The 14,673-nt window shown below is 36.0% G+C and overlaps 1 protein-coding gene across 1 annotated transcript in view; it reads right to left on the bottom strand.

Annotated features, from left to right (window-relative positions):
- The window catches only part of LOC113233366 (heparan-sulfate 6-O-sulfotransferase 1), a 39,596-nt gene extending 31,201 nt beyond the window's left edge, over positions 1–8,395 (bottom strand). Inside the window, exons 1-2 of the mRNA XM_026468490.1 lie at positions 8,369–8,395; positions 8,155–8,252 (exon numbers count right to left, since the gene is read on the bottom strand). Of these exons, the coding sequence (XP_026324275.1) occupies positions 8,155–8,252; positions 8,369–8,395 (125 nt within the window). The remainder of the gene's footprint in view (positions 1–8,154; positions 8,253–8,368) is intronic.
- Positions 8,396–14,673: the final 6,278 nt, after the last annotated feature.

The following is a 14,673-nucleotide window of genomic DNA, read 5'->3' as shown; positions in this document are numbered from 1 at the left end:
AACCAGCACCTTTACTCTTCAAAACAGGAAAGCAGTAATGGCCGCAGAAATAGGTAAGGTGGCAGTGCTTCCCTGGACGGACTCTTCCACACAAAGCTCTGCTGCTAATATATGTCTATAGCTATCGTGGAATTGTACAGTAAGAAATTACTAGAGAAGTTTGAAAACGTATGAAACCTAACGAAATAACTGTCTACAAGTCTTGTTTTATTTATTGTTCGATGTTATTATTGTTACGTTTGTGTAAATTTCGTTCTAAATGTTATAATATATTGATTCAAACCACAAGCTATTGTTTCATTATGTAGAGTTGACATCAAAATGATCTAAGCATTAAAATGAACCAAAACAATCTGAACATTTGTTAAATAAAACCTTACATCCAGGACGCTAAGGCGCTTTAAATAGTTTTCAAATAATTTCTGTTTTAATTTAAAGCCTATTAACATATTAACACGAGTTTAACTTTTAATATACTTATGTTTAGATATTTTCGATTGGTTTGATTATTTTGATTCTGACTGTACAAACTATTTAAACTGATTACGGTTTAATTAAATTTTTATTGAATTGATATTCAATTATTTTTTGTGAAATTACTCCACTAGTTTGTTATAATTATTAATACAAAGATCGAACAATTCAATAAAAATTTAATTAACCCAGTGAATAGCGACATCTCTCGCCAGGACTGGTAGCTGTAAAGGTACTAACTGGGTGATAAATCTGTAATAGATTTCACATAGATGGCGCTACGACTAAAAAGTCGTTGAAAGACCAATTACAAAGATACGACGCAAGCACATAGAGAAATTCGTGAGGTCCGTTGGTTCGTTCCGTGGCTTAGTTGGTATAGCGTCTGGCACGGTATGCAAGAAGACGTCGGATCCGACCGGATCGAAGGAATTTTTTCTGAGTGTTCGATCTTTGTATTAATAATGATTACGGTTTTATAAATAAACTATACCTATGAGTGCCATGCAATGGTTTTGTTTTTTCTCGTCGATTTTCCAAAAAAATGCAAAGAAGTCTAACTTACTGAATAAAACTTTATGTCAAAGATCGTTGGAATAAATTTAAATACTCAATCCAAAACTAAGCTAACATTAAGCTTACTGTCACTTTATATTCAGACCAATTTTTAATAGCTGCTGACAGCTGCAAAAGCACTATGACCTTTAACAGCTAATTAGTTGTTATAGGTCATATTGGCATAAAGAAGTGTTTCTCCATCATTATCATGATTTAATAGCTCTGATTACTGGTGACTAATGGCATAGGATGCAGGTCGCAACTCTTGGCAGATACTTCAAGTTAATTTACAGTGGAGATAGCGGGGACGTGATAGATTGGACCGCAGATAGAAGGGCCCGAGTCGGACCGAAACTCAAGTCGATCCAACTGCAACTCTTTAACACTACTCAAACTATATTTAACTAATCTTGTTATTGCTTAGTTTGTATATATTGTAAAATGTATATTCTAAAAGAGTTTATATTATTTTTTACAGGATATACATTTAGTCAAATTAATGCAAGTTATTTACGGCGTTATTTGGAGAGATTGAAAATTTTAGTTGTAAATAAAATTAGACAGTTTATTAGTTCCTACTTACATATTGTGATTGTATAATCAAATCTTAAACTTAAATGAACAAGTATACCTACTCTTATTAACAAAAAAATAACCATAGCAACTGAACTAAAACATCTGTAGGGAAATTAGTTGAAATATCAAACCGTCAACAGAAAAAAAAACACGAGCAATAAAACAGATGTTGAGATAGTCGAGTTCTCATTTCATAACATTCCATAATAAATATCAAGACAACCACAGCTATCAAAATACCAATCAGACGTATTGACGTTAGTCTCAACGTCGAGAAATGGAATACCACGACAAATAAATGACCGAAATAAACAGTTGCAGAACTTTTGCAGCAAACACTTGTTCATTTTACTTCACAACAATTACTTTGCTAACACAAATTACGCCCTTCTCCAACTGGTGTAGATCTTTATCTGGTGTTTATCAGCCTATTAAGAATAACGCCCACAAGGACTACTGGATAATAACACCTTTTAAGGCAACTCTGTTTACCCACACTTTAATTTCTCGAGTATTAGTGAGCAAACACAAAGTACAATGCAGCTAATCTTAGTTTAAAGAGGTACAAGACGTATAATAAGGGGAAGAGTGCGACCTCCCGCGCCGGGGCGAATGTCTACTTGGGAGGTCCGCGGTGCGGACTGCGTTAACCGAATTAATAGCTTACAAGCAACCGGAGATAGTGACGCCACCTCTATCTGCTATCACTCAGTGAGAATGTCCTTAACGACTTCTAAACGCATTACAAGTAAGTAAGTCAGTACCTTTATCCAATAATCATATGAACAGTGCGTCTGAGCACCCTTTTAGTCGCAGTAGAGCTCCTTATGAAAGAGTTCGTCCAGGGTAATACTGCCACCTTACATATTTCTGCCGCCAAGCAGTTAATGTCAGCATTACTGTGTTCCGGTTTTGAAAGGATAAGGGTACTGATGAAATTACAGGCGCATGGGACTTGTCAACTTATGTCTCAGGGTGTCGGGTACAGCGGCCCCCCAGATCTTTGTGATTTAAAGCTCTGAGTGGCACTGCAACTGTTAGGGACAAGCGTGTAGCTTACCACCAGGCGCACAACTTGTTCGTCCCGTCACTTGATATTATAAAAAAATACCATTGTGCCTAAACAGACGATTCGAAGAACAAATGTATTTTATCGGATAGGATAAATTCTTGTCACAATGTGAACATTAGTCTTCTTCTGCAAATAAAGGACAGGAAGCAATAATAATAAATTTAGTAACAGTAGAGCTCCTTGTGAAAGAGTTCGTCCAGGGAAGTACTGCCACCTTCCCCATTTCTGCCGTCAAGCAGTAATGTGAGCATTATTGTGTTTCAGTTTTGAAGGGTAAGGGAGCTGGTAAAATTACAGGCACATGGGACTTGTGAACTTATGTCTTAGGGTGAAGGTCCCAGAGGTAGTGCCCCTAAGATCTTTACGATTTAAAGCTCTGAGTGGCACTGCAACTGTTATGGACAGGCGTGTAGCTTACCATTAGGCGCATGACTTGTTCGTCCCGTCACTTAATAGGTATTATAAAAAAAACCATTATGCCTAAGCAGACGATTCGAAGAACAAATTTATTTTATGGATAGGATAATTTCTCGTCACAATGTGAACATTAGTCTTCTTCTGCAATTGAAGGACAGGAAGCAATAATAATATAATAACAATAACAATAAACAAAATATTTGAAGTTACGTAGTATTCAATAGATCGTTACGAGGTCTCCCACCGCGCCGCACCATCAACGACCTCTCAAGCTCACACTTTGAAAATGACCCTTTGTATTTCTAACACCGGCACTTAAGCAACGGACGTAGTAAACAAGACGACGGAATATGTTACTATCGGAGCAGAATTGGATACAAATAAGCTTATTAAAAACAGAATACTGTATATGAAGAAGCCTTTTAGAAGTTAATATACATATACCTAATCTTACAAGATATTAAATATAGCAATGATAAATATTGTAAACTTTATTTTAATAAACATTTATTTTAATATTTTTTAATATATTTTCAAATAAATGTCATTGCTACCTTTTTTAACCGACTTTTTTTGTTGGAAAGCGGGTACCTCAGATTTAAATTTGAAGAAAATGTTCCACCTCTAAGGGTGGCAAACTAGGGGGTGAATCCGGTTTCGCGTACTTCCCGGTAACCTCCGCTAACCCACCCTAAGACATAATTTTGACAAGTCTCATGTGATTGTAATTTCACACGCAGCACCCTTACCCTTCAAAACTTAGACACAGTAATGCTCACATTACTGCTTGGCAGCAGAAATAGGTAAGGTACTTTCCTGGATGAACTCTTTCGCAAGGAGCTCTACTGCTAGATCTTTAAGCGTATAGGGATTACGTAAACACGACCGTCTAACTTAAATCAAATAAATGTCCTTTTCATTTTAAAAGCGCACTCGAAACTCGAAAAAAGAGCATTTATTATAAAGTATAATTTCGAAGAGATGTGTAAATAAATAAGATTATCTAGTACTGGCGTTTCTTTCAAAAACCGTCTAATTGATTAAAATAAAACTAGTAGCTGTCTATTGTTCTGTAACATGCTTGGTGTGCTGAGTAGACCACCACGCGGCCGATTCAATAAGTACCTGCTAGGTGACGTTATGAGGAGTTAATTTACGAGGCACGGGTCGAGCATAGCAATGAGATGCGCACGGTCGGTAGCCGGCATCGGCACGGCAGCTGGTAGCTAAGTCGGTCCCTAACGCGCCCCATAGGGCGCTGAAGAGTCCTGGGGGCGGTAGGGCCTCAAAAGTAATTGGGGGCGTTGATGCAGTCCAGAAGGTGCTACGGCATTACAAAATACTTGAATTATCTACATAAACACTACACTTTTTCCTTGTGAGTTTTTGTGTTAACATAAAAGTACTTGTTTTCAATTATTTTTTGTGGTGGTAGGCGTTGAAATTTTTTGATCTTGCCTAAGTGAGCGGTGAGACAAAAAGTTTGCGAACTTATGGTCTAAGGCTTTACTGTAGTAGCAAAGTATAATAATAACACAATAATGAAATCTATACAAACGTAGCAGCGCGGTTTGTATGAGTGCACGTTCGCCTCATGCCGTGTACGGACGCACACTTTCGCATAATTTCGCGATGCAGTCACGTTGCATAGCGCTGGTCGTCTCACGCGTCTTTCATTATTCTGTGAATGTGTGTTCGTACACGGCGTCCAACGGGCGTGTACATAACGTGTGCACTACAAAGTGAGCTGCACTACATATGAATGGGGTTACCATATTTGTCTTATGATACATACTATGGTAGTAGCATCAGATTCGTTGGCTTGCACTTTCATGACGACATGGAAACATTGGCTATTTTGCAGGCAAAATCGTGTAAGTAACTGTAAAACTAGTAATTGTAATAAACGGTTGTAACTGGATCGGATCATTTAATTTTTTGTCAGTTTTTCCCCTCTGTGAAATTTCTCTACATATTTTTTTGTTTACTGTTTATCCCTACAAAAACTTCAAAATGGTATACTTTTACCAATCTTTCATAACCGAATAGTACCCCTACCATTATTACAGTACTATAACAGCTTTGATTTATATATACTTTTTAACGATTGTTTTATTGAAGCTAGTAGAGCTGCGTGAAACTCTTGCCAACAATTGTAGCGAATTTCATTAACAGGGTACCGTTTAAAACCAGTTTGTACTAGAGTCTTACCTTTTTATGATCATAATACATGAAACACTGTATGGTGTTATTACATTATTATGAGTTTACGGCATGAATTTTGGTGATAAATACTTTTCTATATTGTAACTTCGTTTTTCAATGAAGTACATACATGGCTTCAATTATTTATTATATTTATATTATAGGTATTTTCCTCATTACGTTTATACCCTTTGGTTGTCATAGTGCAAATTGTTGTAGCATTTGCGTTTTTTTTAAGTTAGTTGGAATTAAGTGAGACCAAGTGCAGAAAACATTGCAATTGAAAATGGTGATAATTGAAATTGTTCAATTTTGTACAATCAAGTACAAGTTCAAAAATAAATAAACCCAAAGAGATCCACGATCAAATGAAAACAACGTTAGTGGAATCTGCTCCGTCGTATACCGCTGTGAATAAATAGGTTGCAGAATACAAACGTAGACGAGAGAGCATCGAAGATGACTCGCGCGCAGGCAGGCTCACTACGTCTACGACAGAAGAAAACATCGACAAAAAGTATGTGATCTCATGTTGGAATACTACAGATTGCCTGTCAGGGAGATTGGAATACTACAGATTGCTTGTCAGGGAGATTGCAAAACCTATAGGCATCCCGTACGAAAGAACACAAATTGGCTAGGTGAGTCCCAAAATTTTTTTAGTTGATTAAAAACGAATTCGGCTCACAATTTCTCGTGATAGTTTATGAGATGTTTTAAGACTGACCGCGATGCTTTTTAAACTGAATTTGGATTAACGGATGAAACACAGATTCATCACCTTACTAAGAAAAAACAACAATCCAAACAGCGGAAAAAATGCCAACCGACCTCAAATAAAGGCAAGGCCTTGGTGCCTATTTTTTGGGATGCTAATCACGATGGAATACTTTGCTAAGAGCGAAACAATAAGCTCAGCATACTATTGTACACTTTATGTTTACTGTTCTGTGAAGTGTGGAATAAAGATATTTCAATTTGAAGTTTGGGATATTATATTTTACATAATTGAATAAAATATATTTGGTGTATTTACATTATAATAAGTTACAGAAGCCTTAAACAGAGTTAATAGAAGCTGAATGGTGCCGTGGTTTATGACAAAAATTCAGAGGAAAATATTTTTTATAAGGTATGGTCAATAGGCACGAAGTTAAGCCATAACAAAAGAAAACTAAGTTAGTATATAGGTACCAAGCCCTACTAACTCAGGCACAAATTATTTATTTGTGAAACATGCGATCTATTTTGCGATATTGGAACTTTTTGTCAGTTTTACCTCTGTCTCGCGTGATGTATTTCGAGGATTTTCTATTTAATTGTTTGCAATAACGTAGTTATCTCTTATTATAATCGTTTGAACCAGTATATTTAATATTTCGTGAACTAACTTAATGTAGACTAATCTACACGTAGGTATTGAAAATCTCTTTTTGACGGTTAGGCTGGGAACGACTTCACGCATTAACGCTATAACTTGGATCTTTTCAAGGCGAGAGTGAATAGCCACTATTTAGGTGTGCATACTACAACGTCGACCTAATCATCACTTTCCATCAGGTGAGATGGAAATCAATCAAATGCGCACTTATTAAAAAAAAAGTCAAAACCTACTTCATGCATGCAGTTAGCATGCAGTCGATCTTGGCTGCATGGAGTTGATTACGACTTCACTGTAATATCTACAACTGACAGTTGTAGATATCAATCCGGTTACAATCTAATTAGTAATTTTAATAAAAAAACTTTTTTTAAATTACTTTGTTTAAATTAATTTAAACATTATTTTATGTCCAGACTTAAACAGGCCTTTAGTAAAATTTGAAAAATGTAATGAATTTATTTTACTCAACCTTGTAATTATGACGTTTGAATTTGAATTCTTTTCAACAATAATTTCGCTATTGTTCTTTGTGAGTGTGGTTTACACTGTTTTTTTATTTATGCAAGTATATAATATAGACTAAAATTATTAATTTCACAAATTATGTAAATTTACATGAGCAGTTCAGACAATAGTCCACAGACATGTATACAAAGTCAGAATTGTTTTTTAAACCGTTGTAGTAGCTTTGGAAAGCGAGAGGTAGAAATGCATACAGCTAGATGGAAATTACGTTGAAAAAAAAAATTTTACGTATTTTATTTTGGCTAGGCTTTTCAATCCACACTCGTATTTCCATTCCATTATTATTGTTAAATATTTCAATCAACAACGAACAATAAAACAGTCAATATGAGCGTAACTTGCCGAAATTATATTAGAGCTCATTTGCATACACTGTTTGCGACCACTGGCCCGTTGAACAATCAATCGAAATTCGTTTTCAATCCACAATGCTGGCCACGTCTGCGCAGCCAGCCAAATAATCCCAAGGGCGGCGGACAATGGTCAGGAGAGGTGATTTGCATGGGCCAAGTACGCACATTCGGCACATTTGCATGTCCAAATCAGGCGTTAGCTAGCCGACGACGCCCACCGCCCCGGCAGCGGCGCCTAACGTTCAAGGACTAGCAACCGTGCCGCCGTCGCTGATGTAATCGACTATCCGCACAATAATATTTCAAATTCAAATTTTAACCTTCCAATTGTCCCCACGACATGAATTTATTACAATATGGCAGCTATTAAACTCCTTGTCGCCTGCAGGATGCTAATGTAAGGAGTATAATGAGACACGTGTTACAGATTACTCTGCTTGTCGACTAACAAATATAGTTAAACAAACATTATGGTATCAGCAAAAAACTCATGAATAGACAATATTTAGGGATATATTCTTCGACGGTTATGAATTTTCGATTCACATGTGGGATTTTAAAATATGTGAGATGAACAAAAGGGTACTCACTTCCAGCCGGTAGAGTATCTCGAAAAGAGCCATATTTCGTTGCTGTGTGGCCGAAAACAATGGCAGCGTTTTCGCGCCCGCTGACAGTTACACGGCCTCTGCAAAGAAAAGCCTGCATGAAATTTCAAATTCATCTGAAACTGAAATATAATGGACATATTTTGCGCGGAATTTTAAATCACAAAGGCCGATAATTCACATGCACACGATTTACAACGGGAACGATTTTCATTTCCTCCATTGGGCTGAAGCGGGAATTCTTTAAGGCGAGTTCGTATGTGGGCGACGACGGGTGGTGGCGTGCGACGTGTGCGGATTGCGGAAATTACTAGTGAAATCGAATTCGATATCGGCGCACTCTGCTCAAAGAATGAACGTCTGCCGCGGACAATGGTTCAAGATTCTCGCATTATGAATTTTCACAAAGTGCGGAAAATAAATAGTTAAAGGAGCTGACTGAAAAATTCACGTACGTTACTTTATACCTACTTTAAAAGGAAAAGACTAAGATTAATGTATAATAAAACTAACCAACTATAATGTTTGCACCTCAGATAAGTATACCTAATCGTATCGCATAATATTTTTACTTATACGAGTACATACGTACATAATCGATAAGTAGTAGCATAATTAAAATACATGATTACCTTCTACTCTACTAATATTAATACTAACGCGCACACACTCATAGCTCCACAATAGGGAAACCCTGTATCGCGGGTGCCCTGAACACACACACAGACAACCACAAATTGCACCCAAACTCACGAGAGAAATAAATGTAGGCCATGCAAATATTTCTCCCGGCCCGGGAATCGAACCCGGATTCTCTGCGTATCAGTCCAGCGTGGTAACCGTTCTGCCACAAAGGTAGTTAAAACTCTGTTTAATTAACAATGACATATGCAATAGATAGAAAAGATATAAACGATAGTATGTCCATTTAAAATTCATCTTAAGACTTTGCTATGTACGGTAGTAGTAAATGGCGAAGTTTTTCATACAAAACACATTCAGTCGCAAATTCGAAATACGTCAGTGCAATTTGGATTAAATCAAGCAACACTAAATCGATATAAAAAGACAGTTGAAAAGAGAATTCTTTTCATGAGATCTGCTAAATTGAACTTTTCTTTAATAAAAAAGCTCTTTACCTTGAAAGCACATTTGAAATTCTCTTTAAAGTGAAATTGGTTTCACCAAATTTGATATTTATAGACAGATGCAAATGTACATAGTTTACATACTTATGTATTGTTTAATTAACCGTATAATGTTTTAGACATTATATCACTTGTAGAATAATTGCGAGAAGCTTCAGGGAATTCCGGACTCTAAAGTTAGACGTGAAATGTAACTAAACCATGGAATTGAAGTCAACAATTCAGAATTCTCAACTTTAAATACAGGTCATAATGTAAACAAGACACGTAACGCTGAAATTACTTTTTTTATAATTACTTTTTATATCAAGCGTCGGGGCGAACAAGTCGTGACTTGTGGTCAGCGACACGCCTATCCGACAGTTGCAGTGCCACTCAAAGCTCTAAATTGCAAAGATCTGAGGGGCACTGCCACTGTGCCCGTCACACTAAGACATAAGTTGACAAGTCCCATGTACCTGTAATTTCTCCAGGACCCTTCATAACCGGCACGCAACAATGCTTACAGAACTGCATGACAGCAGAAATCGGTAAGATGACAGTACTTCCCCGGACGAAGTCTTTCACAAAAAAACTTGAGAACTTGAACAGCTACTAAAAATTCTGAAAAATTTTTACAATATCGACAAGAGTTGAGTAAAGCTATCTTCTAGCTGTCACCTTCCAGTATGAGCTATCAAATCTATTCACGCGATCGTTGTAACTGTGTTTCACCGGTTTACGTACCACGTACCTAGGGACACGGAAAAAGTATCGATACTTTTTGATATCGAGTACTTTTCCTTTTCATACCGATACTTTTGTACTCGATATTTTTCATTCGATACTTTTCTGGTATTAGTACTTTTTGACAAGTATCGTGTCGTATCCTTTCGAATAACTCCTACTTAGGACACCTCATATCATAATATATCATATCATAATAGCGCAAGCCACCTAGCGACTTTTTTTAATGGCAAACCTTCATTACAAATGACATGGCTATATACCTAGAGTATGCTACCCTTTGCACCTTTATAAGAATGAGAAAGAAGAAAAATAATTAGCAACATTTCAATTGACATTTTCCGTTCTCGTTTCGTAAATGTTTCTCGAGTATCAATACCTTGAGTTATCGATACTTTTGTTTCGATACTTTTATGAGTACGATACTGTTACTACTCATAAGTACAGTATCGATATTTTTGTTTCGATACTGTGTCTCGACACGTACCACATCTACACGATGAAGTTCTAAATTATAGATCGGACCTTTGATCACTTAATCATATACCTACATTATATGACTGACATCAAAAGCTGGTATAAACACATTCACAAGACTCAAATAAATACACACAAAGAGTACCTATCACTGTATTGACGTAAGCCGGATATACTTCAGGAGTGTGATTGGCACTATTGACACCATAGTCGGGTAGTACGAGATGTATTCAACACCAATGTTGCACTATATATAAAGTACTCGTACAAATACATCACAACTTTAAACAACATTAGCGTACCACCACGAAGTTAAACAAGTTACGTTCTCTGTTTGCTATTAATCTACTTGAAAGACATTTACATTATGAAATATAACAGTTCAGTAAATGTGTTAGTATCAGTACGATCTCATTTAATGACAAACTATTCCAATTCTGAACTTAGGTAGTAAAGAGTGAATTTATTCGAGGAGTAATCTCCTGAAACGGCTTTTAGTGTTTAGTTAAAACGATTTCATTTTGTAAAATTGTCAGCGCGCACACGTTCATTTTGAATGTAACGCAACGTTAACCTGGCGGATCTTTTAATTGCAACAAACAAACTATGACTTGTAATAAGATTTGAGTTTGACATTGTCTAACGGACAGAAAGTAACTATGTCACTTAAATTAAAATTAAAAATCCTAGACACAAAACAATACACTTCAAAAAATCAGTCACCATCCGTAAGCTAAAAACTTATCGAGAACAATTTGACAAGCCCATACACGATAGTTTTACTATACTTAGTTGAGGTATTGGGTAGACTGCAAATCACAGACATATATTTAAATAGATACCGCAAGTACCGCGCACTGTATGAAAACCAAGCAGTATACACTCTTTGCATATTTGTTTCTCGAAATTCATTCAAAATGAAAATAATTGACTTTAAAATAAATTATGCATATTCCGATTACAAAATTACATAACTGTGTAAGGAAACGTCCCTGTTCATTTATCTTCTCACAGCTGTGGTGTTATCTCAGTGTCTAATGGCACAATTAAGCATTTTTCGCGTTTTCGACAAATGATTAACTACGATAGCGGCCGGACGCGTTCTGAAGCGTAACAGCGGCAACTAAGTGTTTATAACTTATTTTTTTGGGTACGCGAAGTAGGTACACTTGCGGCGACTATTCAGATATATCTGTACTGCAAGACTGTCCTGGTTGCAGCATCAGATCAAGGTTACCATATTATTGTGATGCCATCGGATTTCCAATGTATAAGTTTCAAGTCGGCCGGACAAGTGGAAGTAAAATAAATATTCATTTTACGACTGTGATCTCTACGCTAACTGGAAAAAGAGCTGATGATCTTTAAACAGCTGAACAGATGTTCATAAAGCGTAGCAAAGAACCATCCCGATTAATAGCTTTCAAAAAAATATCGCTTTAGATCAGATCATGCGTTTGGGAGCTACGATGCCACAGGCAGACACACATTTCACACACTTTCTTTTTTGCGTCGTCGAGGGTAAAATCAAATAACATTTTTTTATGGTGCCGACGATGACGGTACGAACAAGTCGCGCGGCTGGTGGTAAGCGACACGCCTGTCCACAGTTGCAGCTTTAAATCACAAATCTCTGAGGGGCACTGGCACTGTGCTCGTCACCCTGGACACAAGTTGACAAGGCCCATGTGCCAGTAATTTAACCAAATTGATGTCAAGTTGCTCAATATCGAGTATTTAGAAGCGCAGCTGTAGCGCCATGTCGTTTAATTTCAAGGTGCTCTTACATAACACAAAAAGATTAGGAAAACAAACAAAATAAGTAAAAAAATTAAATTCGAATATATCCTGTAAAAGTATTGTCCGATATCACAATTACTATGGAGGCAACAATGGCCGTAAAACAAGCACAAGCACATTGTAAAGCAGAGAAACAAAGCGGTTAGGAGTTAGTATAAATTTATATGTATATCCTATGTACACACGTATAACTGGCACATGGCCCGTGCCGGGATACGTTTATCCTTTGTTGGGCTGGTCGCGAATGTAGGAAATATTGACAGGCTGTGGAGACGTAGATAACATTTTAATAATAATGCGAACGTCTGTGTTATTGTTCGTCTCATTTGTCATTTATATTGATCTGCTATAGCAGCTGTACTCCTTGTGAAAGAGTTCGTCCGGGGAATTATTGCCACCTACCTTATGTATTTCTGCCACCAAGCAGTAATGTGAGCATTATTGCGTTCCAGTTTTGAAAGGTAAGAGTACTGGTGAAATTACAGGCACATGAGACTTGTCAACGTATGAGTCACGGTGAAGAACGCAGAGGCACTGCCTCTCACTCAGATCTTTGTGATTTAAAGCTCTGAGTGGCACTGCAACTGTCATGGACAGGCGTGTCGATTACCACCAGGCAAATGACTTGTTCGTCCCGTCATTTGGTATTATAAAGAAAAAATCTTTTTTTTTTTTATAGTTTACAGACATGTTTACAAAATGGACATTGCCGGCATTTGAGCTCAACTCACACTGGCGCAGAGTCAAAGCGTCACACGGTCGGGTCAAAACCCCAAAACGCGACGAAAAGTCGAAAAATGAAAAATGAGAAATTTCGAGGTCAGTGTTACATAATCAGAATCTCGATCAATTTTGCTATATATTGCTACTAAATACTATCGATTTTGTTTATGAAATAAGAGAAGAAAATTTCGCAAAGTAAAATATATAAAAATATGGTTTTCGGAACGCAATATGCAATAATTGCATAACGAATGCAATATTAATCACTGGTTATCCGTGAATCGATTATTTACCTTAGCAAGTTTTATATACATTTAATATACGTTAATACATCGTTTTGAAATGAATTAGTTAACTTTCTTTTCTTTTCTTTTCTTTATAATTTGTGTAAAGGCAAATGGCCGAGATTCGTACATGAATTATTTGATGCAATAAGGGATGTAGTTTAAAATATTAAAGTGAACAGTTAGGACCACTTGCCTTTCCCAAAGTTAAACGCCTGTTTAGTGACTGTGTATATTTAAGAAAAACTATAAATGCGGGTAGAATTAAACATTCTTCTATAGAACTGAAGTTTCGAATGTCGAATTTCATTTGTTAATGTTTTCTGTAAACCTGCTTTATTTTTGCATCACTTCTGTGGTAGTAAAAAACGCTAATTCAATTTATTTTCTGTTATTAAGTCAATTCATTTCATTATATTATTGATGACTTTTGTGTTGTTAAAGATATATTTATATGTAGATTGTTAATTTATTATGTGGATCAATATGGCCTCAAAACGCGATGAAAGTAAGTAACAAAACCAAAATATATTTAGTCATAATATTGAATAAGGACAATACAATTACGTGAGTTTATGGATAAACCAATATGAGCGTTTTTCTCCTTTTAGGTACACCGTCTTTAATTATCAAGAAAGATGAATATGCAATGTACTTTTTAACTTTCCTGAAAAAAATATTGATAGAAAACTTCGGAAGTTAGAATAATATTAATTCTCGAAATAAGCTGCCCGGAAAAATAAATTCCAGAGTTAAGAGCAATATTTAAGGACTATTTTGAAAAGGCATTTATTTTAAAATGGAGACAGTGTAATCGTACCGTAAAATGTTTTTAGAAAAAGAAAAAGACTGGCTGAAAAAGACATGCATTTTCAATAAATATTGCATATCTTATCAAGGCCGACCTTCATCAGATTTTCGGAATGCAAGCGATTCTACAAAATGTAAAAAATTAAAGATTTCACAGACGAATACAGCGTACATTAATTAATATACGCTACCCAAATGAGTTTGATATAATAAGGAAAATTAAAAGAACTCGGAAATAGAAAAAAGCATGGAAATTTTATGATTTTGTATGAATAATAATTTATAAAATTTCACCAACTTTGGTTTTCCCGATTTTTTTCATTACATACAATGAAAAGATCCCTTCATGAAACTGAGACGATTAACACCTAAAAATAATTTTATAAATTTTATTCATTTTTATAGACAAATCACGCTTGACCAAAACTATGCCAAAATCGTTTTCACAAAAAAAAATACTAAATGGTTCCTAAGATAGTTTCCTTGTGTCTTCTATGGTATCGGATTTCCCCATACTTTCCCATTTAAAAAAA

The sequence above is a fragment of the Hyposmocoma kahamanoa genome, unplaced genomic scaffold (genome assembly GCF_003589595.1).
Source record: "Hyposmocoma kahamanoa isolate Upper Pololo Valley unplaced genomic scaffold, ASM358959v1 78, whole genome shotgun sequence".
NCBI lineage: Eukaryota > Metazoa > Arthropoda > Insecta > Lepidoptera > Cosmopterigidae > Hyposmocoma > Hyposmocoma kahamanoa.
This window is presented reverse-complemented; position numbering and strand designations above follow the sequence as displayed.